Genomic DNA, 20,178 nt, shown 5'->3' on the forward strand with positions numbered 1-20,178 from the left:
GGCTGAAACACTGCATTTTGCCTGAGGCCTCTCCGAGTGGAACTTGTAACCAGCTTGAAGTCTGAATCCCTGGCAACAGCAGACAGGGTGACGGGGGGGCACCTCTCACCAGACCTCCAGTTGATCGCATCGCTGCTGCTCACTTAGAGAAATTGCCACACAATCTAAGTGCTTCATCATAACACAAGGGAGGACCAAGTACAGTTCTGTGTGGCAGAAGATACGAGATGCCTGTCTATTTTGTTGGGATTATGTTCCTTTCTCTGCATACTGCTAGATGATGTGGATGGTGAGGGAATACTGAAATCCCGCAAAAGTTGGCACAGATCTTGGCATCTCCTGGAGCCACTGGGAACATCAGCTGCAACATTCCAACTGGATTTTTCCCGGGGACTGTGACCTGGTACAAAGGGGAACGTGATGGTAGACTGTGCAACATTGAAGTGGAGAATCTATTAGGAATAAAGCACTGAAGTCAAGTGAATGTGACCAAACACAATGTGCAGAAAAATGACTCGAATCGATTATTGTACTGGACTTTTCATTCATGAATTCAAAATCATGAGCAGTACGAGGCTGATTGTCTTAGGTAAGTGGCCGAACTACTGTTGTTATTTATTTTAATGTACTTCCAGTCCACTTGCAAACCTCCTCCAGGCACCTAGCAAGTTTCAAACAATTGCACAAGAAAGAAAGAAAGAAAGAAAGAAAGAAAGAAAGAAAGAAAGAAAGAAAGAAAGAAAGAAAGAAAGAAAGAAAGAAGATTTTTTAGAGGCTCAGTACAACCTTAGTTTCAGGAACTGGATGCAGCCTTTCAACCAGAATCTCCTTTCTGACCATTAGCTGATTGTTGCAGCTCCTTCCTCTGCAAAAAGATCTGCTGTGAGAAGGCAAAATGTTTCAGACTTGTGTTCCTTGCAAAGGTGCAAAAAGGAGCCCCATGCATTTTGCAATTGCATACATATGTTAATATTTTGTTATTTAAATTTTTGTTCACTGTATTGTTCTTTTCTGATGTGTATTTTTTATTTATTTTTTATTTATTTATTATTTTTTGTGAGCTGCATTGAGGGTCTTTTTGTCCAAAAGGTGGCATAGAAATAAACCAAAACGTAACATAATAAATCCACTTTAATCCATTTTAATTGCACAAACCTAAATTTCCAGTATGCTCTTGAATCCCTCGTGCAAAATACTGACAAACAGGAGGTGACTAGTGTGTGTGACTCATGAGGGAGATTGGGACAGGATGTTAGTGATTTACCAGCCAAACTGTTGGCTACAAGGCTCTAGTCACATTTTATTTTTCCATACTAAGACTGTGAATTATATATCTGTGTGTGTGAGTGAGAAATTTGATTTATTTATTTCCTTAAAAAAGGTATAGCCCATCATTCATTGGTGCCAGTACTAAAGTAGGTATAGCATAAAATAAATAATCAACAACCAAATCAGAGGTTAAATATAAACTTGCTACTTTTTATTCATTAAATACCTAAAGGTTTTATGAGATATACATTTGTGCATTATGACGATGATGATACTTCCCTTGCAAAGCAATCCAAAGCGACTCACAACACTAAAACCAGTTGTAACAAACAAACCCATTTAAAACAACAAAAACAACTCAACAACCTGAAAACACATCAGTACAGCTAAAGACAGGTCTTGCAAGACCTGCCGTGTTAAAAGAGGCCACTGATACCTGAAGCCCTTCAAATTTAAGGCCAAAAGCCCAGGTAAAAAGGAAAAGTTTTGCCAGGTGTCTAAAAATAAATAATGATGGTGCCAGGCATGCCTCTCTGGGGAAAGCATTCCACAAGCAGGGACCCACCACTGAAAAGGCCCATTCTCATGTCGCCCCTCCACACTTCCCTCAGAGGGGGCGCATAGAGAAGGGCCTCAGATGACAAATGCAGGATCTGGGTTGGATAAGACAACTCTTCCTCTTTTTCAGTAGTTGGGATTGATGTAAAGTAGGTTAGCAGCAGGGGACTCATCCCCAAGAAAGATTTCTTTGTTTAGATTGTTTTTCATATTCATCTCATTTCTTTGCATATAATGCCCTCAAAGCAGTACACAATAGATATTAGCACTAAAAATCATGATTTAAAACTCAGCAGAAGGAAGACATAGCAAAGAACACTTTGAGAGAGCTTGGTTGCCCTGTACATGAAGTATAACTTGGAACAATTTAAAACCTCCTTTCAGTGTTGGTATAAACTGGAGATCATAGTAGATGAATTATACTGGGATATTTATAATGGAATGATTGTGCAAGTGAAGGGTCCTTTTTCGTGTTCTCTCTTTAGATAGCTGTGATACTTAATTGTAAATATGTAAATTCTTGCTGCTGACAGACAGTGAAACCGCCAGAACTCCATTAAAATGGCATAAACACAATTAAAATAATGATTACTACACACCAAATACCGCTGATTTTTTTTTTTTTAGTTTTCAAACCTGTCAAAAAGTGGGAAGAGATGAAGCCTGTTAGATCTTTCCAGGGTGGGTATTCCACATGCCACCATCAGGAAAGCCTTTTTGTAGTGCCAGCCAACCACATTTCCAATAGAGTGGCCTCTGTGCTTTCCATTTCTGGAGAATATCCCCAGTAGTCTCCAACATAAGTAATGACCTTCTTGCTATGTAGCATGTCACTGTGGAGGGTTTTATAGTGTTGTAAGCTTTGGAAATTGGTTTAGATGACCTCTCTGGATCCCTTCCAACTCAATGGTTCTTGACAATTTAAGATTGCAGTGAATGGGGATTCTATCAGTGTAGGTTGCCTGGTCAGAGCCTTGGAGTTGTTAATAACCTAGCCTTTGTTAGGGGGATTATCCAATGATTTTAAGCCCCTCGCCCACAGTCACTATGGAATAGTTAGCAATACTCTTCTAGAAAGGGGAAATAACTTTTCTCTCTCCTCCTGGCTAAGGAATGTGATAATCTACTTCTCTGTACAAGCAGGAAACGAAACAGGAACAGGCTGACGGTTTGAGGGCAGACTAAGAAAAGGACAGAGGTGGGACTTTTCAGACACAGTCCTTGTGGTTCCCCCTAGAAAAGTGGCTCTTAACCTTCTTTGGGTCATGGACCCCTTTGGGAATCTGATGAAAGCTATGGGCCTCCATAAATAAATAAATAAATAAATAAAATTTATTGCCTTGGAAATTGATTTTTTTTTGTGCTTGAGTCATGGCCACACACCCCCTCCGAGCTTATCCATGGACCCCAGGTTAAGAACCCCTGCCCTAGAAGACCAAATGTAAGTGCAATTAACTTTAGGGTTTGGCTGGGTTGTTTAATGCTGTACTTCCAGAAGGTGTTCAAGCTATATATTTGAAAATAAACACAAATATTGCAAAACACCAATAAGCCTCCAATGACCTCCATCCAAAGAAAACCAAACCTGGGTAGCACTATAATTGGACTGTGCATAACATTAAGTAATAACCAGCATCTTGAATTGTGGTTGGAAGAACATAAGAACATAAGAAGAGCCTGCTGGATCAGGCCACTGGCCCATCTAGTCCAGCATCCTGTTCTCACAGTGGCCAACCAGGTGCCTGGGGGAAGCCCGCAAGCAGGACCCGAGTGCACTGGCCACCAATGCAGGTTTGAAGCAAAGATATAATATACTTGTCACAGCCTTCCTAAGTATGTTTGCTACTGCATTCTGTACTAACTGAGGCTTCTGAACAGACTGTGAGCAACCTGAAGTACAGTGGTCTATCCTTTAAGGTTGCAAAGGCATGAATTATATTTGTAGGTCAAAAACTGGATAGAAATAACAGGAACTTTTAAAAAGATATAATTAGTTAAAAGTTTTCTTCAGCACAGATGCAGCTTGGAGAACGAATCAGACTTGATATATGATTCAGTTTCAGCTACAAACCTAGGTGATCAAAAGACAACCAAACTGAATGACTGGAGAGTTCATTCCATTGACTCTCTGGACCTGATGACTATAATCACTTCAAATTTCTCAGGATTTGCTTTCAGTCAATTTCCGTGCATCCAGTTTACAATCTGAACCTGATACGCAGCAAGGACTTAGATGGCCAGCCCTAGGTCAGACAAGAAGGTTGAAGAGAAATGGGTGGTATCTATATATTGAAGATATCTTCAAACTGCTTATAATTTTGTCAAGTGTGCCTACATGTATGCCTACTGAAAAAGAAGGGAACAGTATGGAAACCCACAGGGTGGGCCATTGAGTAAAGCAACTGCCTCTCATCAATACCCACTGGAATATCCTTGGCAAGTCAGTGGAAGTCCTTCTGAAGCAGTCTAATGAATATCGAACAGATCTATCTCCACCATTGGAGGCAATGTGCCTCTGAATAGAAGTTGCTGGGAATCAGAGGTAGGGATAGTGCTTTTGTGCTCAGGACAGGCTTCCCATGGGCATCTGATTGACCACTGCAAGACCAGGATGCTGGACTAGATGAACCGTTGACCTGATATATCAGGCTTTTCTTATGTTCTTAAGATCCAACAGTTGTTGAGTCACCAACACCTTCCAGTCAAGACAGAATATGAATTACCTAATTTTAGACCAAGAGAGCCTTTACTGAGGCCACTTGTTCAATCTCCATTCCACTGTTAATCCATTAGGAATGCATCCAGAAATTCAGCTGCATCCATGTGAATTGCAGTTGTCAGATAATCACCTTGTCAATCATTTCTTCTAAAAATGAGATGGGCCAGTAAATTGGCCAACAACAACTTAAATGAAGAGATTGACAATTGCTGCTTTTTAAGATGTTGGATATTCTCTCTTTACCTTGGAGCATGTGTGGGGAACCTGTGGTCTTCCAGGTGCTTCTGGATTAAAACTCCCATCATCCTTTTCCACAGATTTCCCCTCATAGATCCCCTTTAGAGAAATGCAAAGTGGGCTTCTGCCATGAGGCATCTTAATAGTTAGAATTGCCTATATTTTCCTGCTACACACTGGGGGTGGTCTTGGATTAAAATAGCTCCATTAGAACAGGAGTTGGAGCCATTCCTCAGGTGCTGTCTGTAAAAATCCCATTGTCCAGATTGACAGTAAATAAGGCAGGTTACTCCTTACTTTGTCACAAGAATCAACTGTTCAGTAAAATCTGTACCACTTCAAAAGACAGTAAAGGTTTCTAGTATTTTTTTTTAAATAGAGCATTTGTTTGGCAGAAAATCTTTTCTAAAAAGCAGTCTGTGCAAGATGCTAGCAGTCCATACTGTGCATGCAGCAATTTAGTTAATTCGGTATCAATAATTCATGGGACATGCCTATTTGTTAATTGCTGGCTGAAGGCCCAGTTCTCCACACTCCCCAGTGGAATATATTTATGGGATGGCTTGAAGGGATTTTGGTTCCACAGCAGTTTACATTTACTAAATTTGAACACAATTATGCTGAAGGGGACAAAAAAGCTTCCTCTGGTTTCCAGTCAGTTACTTCAGCTATAATCTCAGTAAACTTTTTAAAAACGGAAGTGTTTTTTGTCTTACTGGCAACACATAGCATTTTGTGCAAACCATAACATGACCTTTGCATGTTATAGGCTTGCTGGGGAGACCGTTTCTGTAGGTTTATCCCATGATATGGCTTTAATGTTTAAAGCAGGAGTAGCCACTATGGCGCTATTGTGAGCCACATCTCCCGTCATCCCTGACCCTTGGCCAGGCTGTCTGGGCTTGATGTAAGTTGTTCTTCACAACATCTGGAGGGCACCACATTTGTTTTAAAAGCTTGCATCCACATACATGGGACCAACCACAGTGGTATTTCGTCCACATTTCACATCCTTGGAGGGATGCCTCTTCCAGCTGAGGGATCCTCACTGCCTTCTCCAACCTGGTGCCTTCCCTATAGTTTGTACTATAACCATCATAATCCCTGGCGATGGCTGATGCTGGCTGGGGTTGATGGAAATTGTAGTCCAAAACAACTGGAGGACACCAGCTTGGGGTAGGCTGCTTTGAGCCACAAAATGATCCCACAGTCAAGTAGTTGCTATTGTAAAGCTATAACGTGCCAAGGTCACGTTAAGTATATTATTGCCTTCACATCATTTTCTTTACCAAAGGAGCAGCAGGATAAGAACAAGCTTTATTTTGGGTATTTCTCAGGGCAGTAGCTGCATGAACATAAGAAGAGCCTGCTGGATCAGGCCAATGGCCCATCTAGTCCAGCATCCTTTTCTCACAGTGGCCAACCAGATGCCTATGGGAAGCCTGCAAGCAGGACCTGAGCACAACAACACTCTCCTCTCCTGTGGGTTCCGGGTGGCAGCTGGTTTTCAGAAGCATACAGCCTCTGACCGTACTAGCTATTGATAGCCTTATCTTCCAAGTATTTGTCTAATCCTTTAAAGTTATCTAGGTTGGTGGGTATCACTGCCTCTGATGGGACCGAATCCCATAGTTTAATTATGCACTGGGTGCATAATCCACCTTCATTGGATGTCCATGAGTTCTAATGCCATGAAACTTTTCCCTATCCACTGTCCCCATGGCAAATATAACTTTATATACTTCCATCATGTCACCTCTTACTCACCTTGAGTGAATTTCTGTATGAGCTGACCTGGACTAATGTATGGAGTGGAACATAACTATCCATTGGGTTTTGCACTCCTTGAATCTTGCAACACAGTTCTTGTCTCCAAAAACCCCACTAAAATAAGTTTACAGAATGCATGTATGCATGTACATGATATACATTTAGAATGTATTTTTGACAGAAAATATGTATTTAATACTAATTGTGAGTATGTGGTTTTTTGGTGCAGATTTTAAAAGAAAATTTGCCAAGTAATGCAGAAATGGGATGGATTTTAAAAGAGTAAACATATATAAAAGTAACATAGACTGGAAACAGACATATCTATCGTTCCCTAACTGTGTTTCCTGCTGGATATGTGTCTTGTATACAATCTGCTGGCTTTTACTGAGTTTCGGTTGAACATCATAGGCCCAGCCAAAGAAGGTTAGTTTATAGGGTGTGCTTCTGTAATAGTATATTCACTTGCTCATTTATTCATGAGAATCTAATCCTAAACTGTTACTTTCCCTGGTGTGGTTTCCCAACACCAACACTACCTTTTCTTATGTAATTGCTGGTTTGCAACAATTTCTAGGTCTTCCAATGCAATTGCAGCATGAATTTTTTGGATGTGAACTGACCAGTGTGACTGTCACTTGGTGTGGAGGAGTGATCAGTGTCCTTGCATTCTAGTGTGCCAGCTACTCCACTGTATGACTCACTTCCCTTTTGCTCTCTAATCAGTAAAACTGAAAAGCAGAAAGGAAGTCTTACCAGTTTCACTGGTATCCTTTTTAAAAAAGCTAACCTATTATTATGTAGCCCAGCACTGGTGCATGTACAAACCTTTGTGAAACAAGTCCCCATTCACCTTCTCTTCCTTGGAGCAACAATGAGGGTCTCCTAGGAAAGGGCTGGATGGGTGGATCCAGGAAGAAGAAGGGCTGCATAGTCCCCAACTCAGCTGCTGGCTTACTAGTTACCAATGTTTCAGTTGCTCATCCTTTATTTTACTTTATTTACTGCTTAATATGAAGAAAGTCTCTATGTGGTTTATAAAATAAAAAATACAGTGTGCATGTGTGGGGGTGATATGTAGGAAGTATCATACAGGAATAGAAGACATAGATAATTTCTCCCAGCAGATTGGGGAAGTGGTGCATTGTTAAATCCATCTTTGCATAGTAAAAGGATGACCTTAACACGAAAGGAGAGAAGCCTGTAGCATTGTGTAGTAGCAGCACTAATTATTCTCAGTCTGGTTTCATTATTCTGCGCTGTGGTGTTAGACAAGGTCTGAAATGCTGTACTTGAGAGGTAATATAGGGAGCTGTTTTAAGAGCTCTGTTCTGTGAAATGTTATCTATTATGATTTATACCCTGCCCTAAAAGTGTAGATAGTGCAGGTGATAAATTTATACAAACAAATTATAATGCATTGAAAAGAGATAACAACTTGCAGGGGATGGGCAAAAGCAGGATTTGAACCAACTCTTGCTCATCTCTGGTCAATAAGAAATAGAGCCCTCTAGACTTTCTGTTTGTCTCTTCCTTTGTGTCTTTACATGCAGCTGAACCCTGGCAAACCCTGGGCATACTAGGGATTAGTAGTCTCCACAGCCCAGCTACTGTGCAACAAACTACTGACTTTCCACTCCTCCTTGCCAAAGAATCAGGTCCTTGTGGTTCCTCACTGGCAGCTGTTCAACTGCCCCTACAAGTTGTATCAGCTTTGCTGGTTATAGCTCAGGAGCTAGGCCATGTAGCACTGGAAGCTGGTCCACTGGGACAAATGGAGCAACCCTCAGTCTCCCCTCAGCCAGCCTCCACTTGCCTGTCTGCTTTCTTCCAAGCATGTCAGAGGGTAGCATTGCCTGTCTGCCTCCTTCTTAGTCTTTGTGTTGACCTTGTTGAGTTCAGCGGAGAGGACGATAGGGACAGAACAAGAAAGAATTGATGGCTTGTCGGGTCTAGTTTCACTTACTATTGGCATCTGTTGGTCTACCATTCCCAATGGCACCATCTACCACTGCTATGTAGTGTTTTATCCCAGGTATGCCTGGCATTTACCAAAGTGCTGCTCAGCATTATTTTGGATCACAAACGTCCTCCACCCCACCCTCGCATCTGAAAGATGGCCTTTTTAGTTATCATTAAGATGAGCCTGGGAAGCAGCCACTGAGAACTCCTCTTGTTCTGACCTTAGACATGCTTAACAGTTGAATCTGAAACTGCAGTCTGATGTAAAATCAGACTAATTACAATATGTTGCTACTTAAGCAATGAATCTAGGTGTTGGATAAAACAACCTTGGCTTGTCCAAGATGCATGTGTTCAACCTGCTATGTTTTAACCACTCCATTTAAGGAGGGGTGGGCATGGTCAATTAAAGCATAGAGCACACCTAGAGGTTTACTAGAATATATTTAACCTCCCACTGTTTTATCTTGTGCAAATTGAGACACTCCTCATGTCCACTGGAGATTATTTTACAGAATAGTCAGTGCCATTATTCCACAATTATTTTCAGAGTTTTTTTTAGTGTAAATTATGTAAAGTGTTGCTGTACTTAATATATTCACAGAAACAGAAGCAAAAGAAAACAATTTACCACAAGAAACTTCACCAAAATTGCAAAGTAAATCAAACACATTTAAAGTGAATATCTGAACTATATCAACTGTCTCAATATTGTTGCTTCCTCCCTACTGAAACAAGATCAGCACAGCACATGTCTTGTTTCGGTTATTTGGGCTGATTGCAGGTGTTGCTACCACTCACTATGTGCTCAGAGGCACATGTTATCAAATGCTTCCAAGCTACACAGGAAGTGGATTGGACTGTGAAAGACCAACCCAAATTGTGTTAGCATTTTTACATATTTTAGGGCAGTACAATATCTCAGAGAGGAGGTCAGGTCTCCTGCTCCCCTGGTGCATTCACTATAGCTGCCCAATTTCCCTGCTTTTTAAAGTTTGATAGAAATACCTGTTGACTATAGGTACATTCCTAACCGCAAGGTTTTTTTTGCATACTAGTGAATCCCTTTCAGCCCAAGGCCTTCATTCCCTTCTGGGCAAACTTCCAGAGGTCATGTGCCAAAGAGGCCAGAGCCAAAGGTTGGCAGAACAACTAATGTAAATGTTACCTGTGTACAATAAGCCAGTTTCTATACACACACGCTCTATCCTCCATTCAGATAAGGAAGAGGCATTATCAGAGTTCAAGGACACATTCCAGCCAGGCAGAAACACTCAGGAAGGGTATAAAGCAGAGCAGGTAAGGAGAAGGTGTGTGCGGCTGGGGAGGAATCGTGGTGTGGAGAGAGGCCTTAAGGCCAGTTAGAGAGGCCTGGAAATCTGCAGTTGGCCCCTGGCCTGAGATTCCTCACCCTGATATATTGGAAAAGTGCCCTACAGTTGCTGATGGCCCTCAACTTCATCATCTTGGTCCACTGACCATGCTGAGTGGGACTGATGGGAGTTGGAGTCTGACAGTAGCTGTAAGGCCGCAGGTTCCCAACAACTGAGCTGTTGGATATAATGGCTAAATAGAAGCTCCCATTTTCAGAGGCACTGATCATCAACTGCACGGGACAAATCAGAGGATGGCCACAAACTTACACCCTGCTTATTTAACACAAAGCACTTAGAGGCTTTGATGATTAAGTAGCATACAAATCCTGTTAAACAAAATAAAATAATGAGCTCAGAAGCATGTGTGTGGCTACTGTTGGAAATGGGCTATTGAGCTAGATAAGCCTTGGCCAGTTCTGGTAAAGCAAACCTATGTTAATACCCAATGTGAATTACAATGCTATTTTCTTTCCTCCCCACTTCTAGGGCAAGACCACAATGCTTCATTGTCACCTAATATTTCTCATTGGAATGACACTTGTATACAGAGAAATATGTGCAGTTCCTCAGTGTGCCGTAAAAGATGGACTTGTGTACTATGATGCATGCAACCTCACAGAGGTTCCCCCTCTGCCTGAAGACATTGTTTTACTCTCCCTAAATTTCAATTTCATCCAAGAAGTGAATTCCTCCTCCTTCCCACTGCTGAAACGATTGCTGATTTTGTCACTTGGAAGCCAGAAAATCTATCCTGTAATAATAGGAAAAGACACTTTTAGGAACTTGCCAAATCTTCAGCAACTGGATTTAGGTTTCAATAACATGATTGTGTTGGATCCACAAGCTTTCAGGGGCCTGGCAAACTTAAATAAGCTTCTGCTATATAAAAATGGTCTTAATGGATCCATTCTGGAAGAGGATTACCTTCAAGATTTGGTCTCTTTGGAATTTCTGGATCTTGCATTCAATGAGATCACTAGAGTTCGTCCTCATCCTTCATTGTACAACATGCAGCACTTGAGACTTCTGAACTTGAAATTAAACCACATTGAGACCATATGTGAAGGAGATTTGGACAGCTTTCATGGAAAAGTCTTCACAGTGTTGATTATCAATTCTAATGGGTTGTATCGAGGAAATTCTCAGGACTGGGCAACTTGTGGGAATCCTTTTAAAAACATTATCTTAGATACGTTGGACGTTGGTGGTAATGGCTGGGATGTAGCAACAACACAGCAATTCTGTACAGCTATTCAGGGAACTGCGCTTGAGAGTCTGAAGCTCTCATCTCACTCGATGGGCTCATCATTTGGCTTTAATAACCTACAGGACCCAAACAATGATACATTTGCTGGTCTTTCTAATAGTGGTCTTCGCTTGCTTGATATTTCACACGGCTTTATCTTTTCCCTTAACCCACATGTATTTCAGTATCTCAGTGATCTGAAATGGCTTGATCTCAACAAAAATAAAATTAATCAAATTCAAAAAGGAGCATTCTTTGGACTTTGGAACCTTCAGTACCTAAACCTGTCATACAATTTGCTGGGCGAACTCTTTACTTACACTTTTGAAGGACTTGAGAATGTGCTTTCTATAGATTTGCAACATAATCATATTGGGGTGATTGGTGGGGCTCCATTTAAAGGTTTACCAAGGCTTCAGACTGTGAATCTCGGGGACAATGCCCTAAAAGTAATCCTGTCACTTCCAAATCTCTCCTTTGCTTTTTTAGCTGGCAACCGGCTACAATCTAGAGACTACAACAGAATAGTGGCTATAAATGCTACCTTCCTTGACTTGGAAGGAAACAGGATGGACAATCTGGGGGACCTCTATGAACTTCTCCGATATCCCGTTTCACAGTATATCATTTTGAGAAATAATCGCTTCTCATATTGTGACAAATACAATGATATAGCAGAAAACAACCAGTTGCAGTACTTGGATCTTGGAGACAATATGTTAAAGCTTGTGTGGGAGAGACTTTTATGCTTGGATGTGTTCAAGGTACTTTCAAAGCTTCAAGTCCTGCATCTCAATAATAACTATCTTAGTTTCCTTCCAGAGGGTATCTTTAGTGGCCTAGTATCACTGAAGAGGCTTAACTTGGCTTCAAACCTGTTGACATACATTTCCCACAATACCTTCCCTGCAAGCCTTAGGAAACTTGAATTATCATCAAACCAGCTGCTTCATCCAGATCTTCAGCTCTTTGCAACTCTAGACTATCTAGATATCACATATAATAGATTTTACTGTGATTGCCTCTTAAGCAGCCTAATTGTGTGGCTGAACCAAACCAATGTCACCTTAGCTGGATCACCAAATGAAATGTTTTGTTTTGGACCCCCTGATTTTGCTGGCATTCCCCTTTATGCACTGACTGTTGATAACTGCAATGAAGATAAGATCTTGGAGCCTCTACAGTTGTCACTCTTCATTTTTACCTGTGTTGTTCTGACAATGTTCCTAATAGCAGTGATTGTCTTTACACGCTTTAGGGGAACTTGTTTCATTTGGTATAAGACTATGTCAAGAGTGTTCTTGAAGGAGCAACCACCAGAGTTGGATAAAAAGACATATAGATATGATGCCTATGTGTGCTACAGCAGCAAGGACTTTGAGTGGGTCCAAAATTCCTTGATAAGGCACCTGGACTTCCAGTATTCAGACAAAAACAAATTTGCTCTCTGCTTTGAAGATAGAGATTTTTTGCCAGGAGAGGATCACATCACCAACATTCGCGATGCCATTTGGAACTGTAGGAAAACTATTTGCGTTGTGACAAAGCAGTTTCTCAAGGATGGCTGGTGCGTGGAAGCTTTTAATTTTGCCCAGAGTAGGTATTTTTGTGACCTGAAAGATGTCCTCATTATGGTGGTAGCTGGATCACTTTCTCAGTATCAGCTTATGAAATACCAGCCAGTCAGAGCATTTTTGCAAAGGGGTCGATACTTGAGGTGGCCAGAAGACCCCCAAGATGTGGAGTGGTTTCTGAATGCACTTTCTCACCGAATATTAAAGGAGAAGGAAGTTAAGAAGAAACCAAAAAAGAAGAAAGTTACGAAGAAACCAAAGGGGAAGATGAACCCAAAGTCATTGGAACTGAACATTGTAACTGTCTCTTAGCTGGTAGTTTGGCTGGCTGCCATTTCAATAGCATGGTAGTTAATTCTCCAAAGAAATGTGCTATTCAGTTCTTACAACATGCTGAGCCCTAATCTCTATACATGAGCAAGGCAAATCTCACATTGAAATGGCTGTATGTGAACACTGGTGATCTTCATGTCATTTCCCCTTTCACTGCCAAGGCTTTTCAAAGATCAGCATGTTTCACCAGAGGGATCTTGTACATAAAAGTCTGGGTAAAATTAAAGGGCTATTGCACATTTATAGTAATAATTATGTGACCTATAACTTTTGTTGGTTAAAGGGTTATTAAATTATTGACTTGTTTAGTCAAAGAAAAAAATTCGCTACTTTGCAGTTAGACTTGAAGACACATTGCCAATCTGCAGCCCTGGTGGCTTCAGAGACTTAGGATAGAGACACACATTGTTGCGCCGGTTCCAGTGCGTCCCCACCTCTCTTTTCTGAAAAAGGGAGCACACAATGGTAGTCAGCCTCCACCCCCTTTTAGTCTAAACCTAGTCGGATCAGCTTGAGTGCATTTTTTAAAAATTTGGCTTCAGACAGATTTTGCAACTGATTGGCAGATCAAGCTGTCTGCCTTCCAGGTGTGGTCAATGGAAACACTTTGCTGTAGGCTCAGGCAGAGGCAGTGATGAGCCGAACACTTTGCTGTGGGTGGTCCTGAAAGTCAGTAGTGGGGAAGGGAGGTATGCCAGCTGACAGCAGAGTCGCTTCAAATCAAAGCCAGAAAAAACATTCTCACTGCTTTTGAAGCGACTACTACACTCACAGCCTTAAATTGAAACACAGGATGGCTAGATTTTTCCATTGTGCCTTTTTCAGCACTCAACAGAGCTGGTTACTGCATCTCAAGCCTATCTTCTTCTCATTATCAATATTTTAAAAACTAATTGTTTCAGTGTCTCCCAGTCATGACTTTGTGACTCAAAGGAAAACTATTTGGTTCTTCATCACATGTTGAATGTACATGCACACATACCCAGTGAGAAAGTGGCATCGTTGTGGCAAGCTCCACTTCTGACCTGTGAACGTTCATTATAATGTAAGGTGAGGACCACCTGCAGATACCTTCTCATCAGGAAGTCCATTCTGCACAACATAGTGGGCCTTTAGTGTTGTGGCACCGACCTTTTGGAATTCACTCCCCTCAAATATTAGACAGGTGCTGTCTCTGTTGTCTTTTCGGCACCTGCTGAAAACCTCCCTCCTTCAACAAGTCGTTTAATATTAGACTCCAGTGTTATAGCAGGTGATTCAAGCGGGGTATCCAGAGCACAGCCTTGTCCCAATTTCTTGGATGAGTTTCAGTTGGTGCAGCTTGATGACGTTGACATGGTGCTTGGACAGGTTCATGCAACCACTTTTGTGCTGGATCCTTGCCCTTCGTGGCTAATAAAAGCTAGCAGGGATGGACTAGCCAGCTGGGCCAGGGAAGTGATTAATGCCTCTCTGCGAGAGGGGGTGGTCCCTGGCTGCCTGAAAGAGGCAGTAGTGAGACCACTCCTGAACAGACCCTCCCTGAACCCAGAAAATCTTAATAACTATAGGCCGGTAGCAAATGTTCCATTCCTGGGCAAGGTCCTTGAACGAGTGGTGGCAGGCCAGCTCCAGACACTCTTGGATGAGACCGATTACCTGGATCCATTTCAGTTGGGGTTCAGGCCTGGTTTTGGCACGGAAACAGCCTTGGTCGCCCTGTATGATGACCTCTGTCGGGAGAGAGACAAGGGGAGTGTGACTCTGTTGATTCTCCTTGATCTTTCAGCGGCTTTCAATACCATCAACCATGGTATCTTTCTGGGAAGACTGGCTGAGTTGGGAGTGAGAGGGACTGCATGGTGTGGTTCCGCACCTACTTGGTGGGTTGGCTCCAGAAGGTAGTGCTTGGGGAACATTGCTCGGCACCCTGGACTCTCCAGTATGGGGTTCCACAGGGGTCAGTTCTGTCCTCCATGCTGTTCAACATCTACATGAAACCGTTGGGTGTGGTCATCCGGAGCTTTGGAGTGCATTGCCATCGGTATGCTGATGACACGCAGCTCTATTTCTCCTTTTCATCTTCTGCAGGTGGGGCTGTCAATGTGCTGAACCAGTGCCTGGCTGTGACAATGGACTGGATGAGGGCTAATAAACTGAGGCTCAATCCAGACAAGACTGAGATGCTGCTAGTGGGTGGTTCTTCTGACTGGATGGGGTTGCACTCCCCCTGAAGGAGCAGGTTTGTAGCTTGGGGGTTGTCCTAGAACCATCTCTGTCACTTGAGGCTCAGGTAGCCTTGGTGGCATGGAGTGCCTTCTACCAACTTCGGTTGGTGGCCCAGCTACGCCCCTATCTTGACAGGGATAACCTGGCTTCAGTTGTCCATGCTCTGGTAACCTCCAACTTAGATTACTGCAATGCACTCTACGTGGGCTGCTGTGATGCCCTTCCCTGGCTCTCCCTGTCAGGTTCCTACCTGCTCATGGTTACTGCCTGTCACTAGGCACCACCAGGGACTCCACCAGTCCGGACTGTCCTTTTTTATGGTTTCTCTCCCCGCTCTAGCACAGATCTCAACAGATCCCCCTGCTGGGCAGCACCACCAGTCACGTCCTATAACCAGTAGTCCCAGACACTCTGCCTGAGTCTCTCTATCAGGTTACCTCTGTGACTGAGTGCTTAAGCTGTCCCCAATCCCTTTGATCTTTATATATAATTCTGGTTTGCTCTCAATACTTGTGGTGTTATTCTTCCCTTCCCTGCTGCCACCATTTGTTAACCTTCAGCCTTGGTCATTACCTTACCCTCCCTTCTGGTCTTTGAAACCCCAGCCAAGGATCAGGCCTTTGGTAAACCAAAAGTATTTATTAAATAACAAAGATAACAAAGATTACTTTATAAAGGCACTTAAGCATATGGTTTCATCTATTCCTGAGGTACTGGTCTTAGTATTAATCCGAACTCCACCCTTTCCTCACATCCACCAACTCTCCACACAATCTCCTCTCAAAAACCCACCAAAACAACCCACAACGTCCACCCTCCACCTCACATCCACCCAGATTTGCCTGACATCCTTCCATTTATACTGTCAGCCATTTTAAACATTCAGCCAATCATCCAGCATTCTACTGCCCATTCACTCCCCCCTCCTCTTTCATTCCACTTACCATGTATCTCCTATACAAACAGCACTTACCATATATACACTAATAGAGGAACATCACATTTCCCCCCCCCTTAAAACAACGGCAGAGTATTATTCCTGTTCCAGGATTTATAGGTCGCGTTAACAATATAACAAGTCTCTATGGGGAAAATGTCTTTTTTTTGTTCCTTCGTCTGGGTCACATCACTGCAGTCCCGGCCACTTGCCTGGAAAGTCCATCGGCCAGTACATTGTCCTTGCCTTTTATGAACTGGAAGTCCACTTGATAGTCTTGTAGGGCCCAGGACCACCTCTGCAGCATAGTGTTATGGTTTTTCATAGTCTGCAACCATAACAAGGCCCGATGATCCGTTGTTACCATGAATCTTCGTCCCCACACATATGGGCGCAACTTGTTCAGTCCCCACACGACCACTAGGCACTCCTTTTGAACCGACGAATAGTTTTTCTCCCTTGGCGTTAGCTTGCGACTCAGATACGCCACCGGATGTCTGGTGCCTTCTCTCTCCTGCAGCAAGACGACTCCCAGCGCGAGGTCTGACGCATCTGTAGCAACGATGAATGGTTTCTCATAGTCTGGTGCTATTAATATAGGTCCTTGGCACAAGGCTTGCTTCAGCAGATCAAAAGCCTTCTGACATTCATTCGTCCATACCACACGCTCAGAACACTTCTTCTTTGTGAATTCATGCAAGGGGGTTGCTATTTCCCCAAAATCTTTCACAAACTTCCTATAAAAAACAGCCACACCTAGAAATGCCCTAACTTGTTTTTTGGTTAAGGGGATAGGCCACGCTTGTATTGCCTCCACCTTGCTCCATAAGGGGGTGATTTTCCCACTCCCCACCTTATGTCCTAAATAGATTACTTCCTTTAGCCCAAACTGGCATTTCTTAGCTTTTATTGTGAGGCCTGCTTTTCTTAATGCCTCTAATACTGTGGTCAGGTGTTGGACATGCTCAGGCACCAATTTGCTAAAAATGGCCACGTCATCGATATAGGCCACTGCAAAATCTGACATGCCTCGCAACACAGTATTGATTAGCCTCTGAAACGAACTTGGTGAGTTCCTTAGTCCCATGGGTAAGGCCACAAACTCATATAACCCATCTGGTGTACTGAAGACAGTTTTGGCTCTGGATTGCTCGTCTAGTTCCATTTGCCAAAATCCTTTACAGAGGTCTAACGTAGAGATAATGGTTGCTGCCCTAAATAACTCTAACATTGCATCTACCCTAGGCATAGGATATGCATGTGGGACAGTAATTTTATTGATTAACCGATAATCAATACAAAATCTTGTCGTTCCATCTTTTTTCGGAACCAGGACAATACATGAGGCCCAGGGACTGATGGATTCCCTGATCACTCCTAGTTCCAGCATATCTTCGACCTCCTTTTTAATTTCACTCAAAACTTTCCCATTCACACGGTACGGAACAGATCTGATTGGGGCATGATTTCCAGTATCAATGGAATGTCTGGCTATACTGGTTCGGCCAGGTTTATTACTAAAGAGATCTCCATAGTTTTTCAAAACTCTCAGAATCTCTTCCTTTACTTCTTCTTTCACCTCCTCCGACCATTCCACTTGATCTACCCCTCCTTTGTCTTTGCTTTCCTGTACCAAATCTGGAAGTTCAGGCCCACTTCCCTCAGGGAATAAGGTAACTTGCAACACCTTTGCATCCCTGGCATGGTAAGGTTTCAACATATTTACATGAACCACTTTGTTTTTGTTTAATTGGTCTGTGGTAATTACATACGTCACTGTGTCAAGCTTTTCCCTTATGGTATATGGTCCCTCCCAGTTAGCCTGTAATTTATCATGTTTCCTGGGTATGAACGCCATAACCATATCTCCCACATCATAAACACGTTCCCTGGCTGTTCTGTCATACCAGTAACTTTGCTTCTCCTGAGCTTGACTCAAATTCTTTTGTACAGCTTCCATCATCGATGTTAATTTGCTGTGGAAGTCTAATACAAAATCAACTACAAATGTTTTGTACTCTCCCAGGGTTCCTTCCCATGAATTTTTTAACAGTTCCAAAGGTCCCCTAACTTTTCTAGTGAACATCAGTTCAAAGGGTGAGAAGCCTGTTGACTCCTGAGGGACTTCTCTGTATGCAAATAAGAAGCATCCCAAACGTTCATCCCAGTCTTGTGTGTGATCTTGAACATAACTTCTTATCATGCCCTTCAGAACCCCATTAAATCTCTCAGTCAATCCGTTAGTGGCTGGATGGTAAGTGGTGGTCTTTAGATGTTTTAGACCACAACACTTCCACATACATTGCATCACTTCTCCCATGAATACACTGCCTTGATCTGTCAGCACTTCATGAGGGAAACCCAGCCTCATAAAGATTTTTAACAAAGCCTCTGCCACTACAGGGGCTTCTATGGATCTTAATGCTTCCGCGTCTGGGTACCTGGTGGCAAAATCCACCACCACCAATAGATATTTCTTGCCATGCCTTGTGGGTTTGGAAAAAGGGCCCACCAAATCTACTCCCACTCTATAAAAGGGTTGTCCAATTATAGGAAGGGGCTTTAAGGGTGCCTTAGTCTTTACTCCACTTTTTCCCACCTTTTGGCATATACCACAAGATAGACAATATTGTTTTACATCTTTGGAGATATTTGGCCAAAAATAGTGTGCAGCCAATCTCCTCTTGGTCTTTTTTATTCCCAGATGTCCTGCACATGGGACATCGTGGGCTACCTCTAGCAATCTGGTTCTGTATTTGCTAGGTACTATCAATTGCTTCACTGGTTCACATTCATCCTTTCTCTCAGCAGGCATCCACAGTCTATATAAAATCCTATTCTCACACACAACTTGATTCCTCAGTTTGTCAGTGAAAGGAATCTGTTGGGTCAGGGCTTGCTCCTTTATTTGCTTCAAACTGGTATCTTTATTCAGCTCTTCCCTGAATTGATCTGCCTCATCCCCAGAGACCACTTGATACAAGTTGTTTCTTTCAGCAGGCCTGCTAGTGGTTGCTATGGTGACCTGAGGCTCGCAAACAGATTCTACCCTGTTTCCTTCAGCCTGTGTTAACATGGCTTCTGTTTCTTTGCCAAGTTGCTGTCTTGTCACCACATATATTTTCCCCTGTGCCCCCATAACATCTCTTCCCAGTATCACTGGTTCTTGTTGTTGGGCATTAATGCCTACTTTATATCTGCCCTCTCGGCCTCTCCATGCCATTTTCACCAGGGCCACAGGCAAGCTTTCTGGTTGACCCCTCACTCCTTGGATATTCACCGTTTCCTGAGGTAATATTTCTTCAGATTTTATTAAATCTGGCCTCAGTAACGTCTGAGCGGCACCAGTGTCAAGCAATGCCCAATAATTTGCCCCTTGTACACTCAGTTCCTCTCTCAGACATGAATCAAGGTCTGTTACTTCTGTCCAGTTTATCTGGCAGAACTGAACCTTTTTTGTGGTTAAATCTTTTGGTTCTATTTTTACTGCCCTTGCCTGAGCAGGATTACTAATGGGGTTGGCAACCTCACATTGAAAATGTAGGTGCCCCGGTCTACCACATTTGTAGCATAATTTCTCCTCCATTTTAGGGCACACAGATCCACTCTGGGGTGTCCTGTGCCCTTCAGATTTTACTGGAGGGCTCACTCGCTGTGGCACCACATCCTTTCTGCCACCATTATATGGTCTGGGTTTAAACTCTCTTGATGTTTTCCCCACCCAGCCAGTTCTGTTGGAGGCAAAGTGATCCGCCATCTCTGCGGCCTCCTGCACCGATGTAGGGGAACGGTCTTTGACAAGGAGCCTTATTTCTGGTGGTAACTGATGGAATAATTGATCCAGTATCATGAGGCTTTTCACCTCTTCCAATGACTGAGCTTTGGCACTACTCATCCACTTTCCAAATATATCCATCAACTTAGGTCCCAGTTCAACAAAAGACCTCCCTGCTTGGATCTGACAGTTTCGGAATAATTTTCTAAAGTAG

At 42.7% G+C, this 20,178-nt stretch overlaps 1 protein-coding gene across 6 annotated transcripts in view; it reads left to right on the forward strand.

Moving 5' to 3' along the window:
* Positions 1-15,074, forward strand: part of TLR5 (toll like receptor 5) — a 32,849-nt gene extending 17,775 nt beyond the window's left edge. For 3 of the 6 annotated variants that reach the window (XM_061625107.1, XM_061625108.1, XM_061625106.1), the window contains exon 3: positions 10,378-15,074. In XM_061625107.1, the coding sequence (XP_061481091.1) occupies positions 10,378-13,023 (2,646 nt within the window). In that variant the 3' untranslated portion in view covers positions 13,024-15,074. Of the gene's footprint in view, positions 1-9,789; positions 9,815-10,377 lie in introns of those variants that run through there. The other 3 variants (XM_061625110.1, XM_061625111.1, XM_061625112.1) reach the window with 2 other exon arrangements.
* The last annotated feature ends 5,104 nt before the right edge of the window (positions 15,075-20,178 follow it).

The sequence above is a fragment of the Rhineura floridana genome, chromosome 4 (genome assembly GCF_030035675.1).
Source record: "Rhineura floridana isolate rRhiFlo1 chromosome 4, rRhiFlo1.hap2, whole genome shotgun sequence".
Classification (NCBI taxonomy): domain Eukaryota; kingdom Metazoa; phylum Chordata; class Lepidosauria; order Squamata; family Rhineuridae; genus Rhineura; species Rhineura floridana.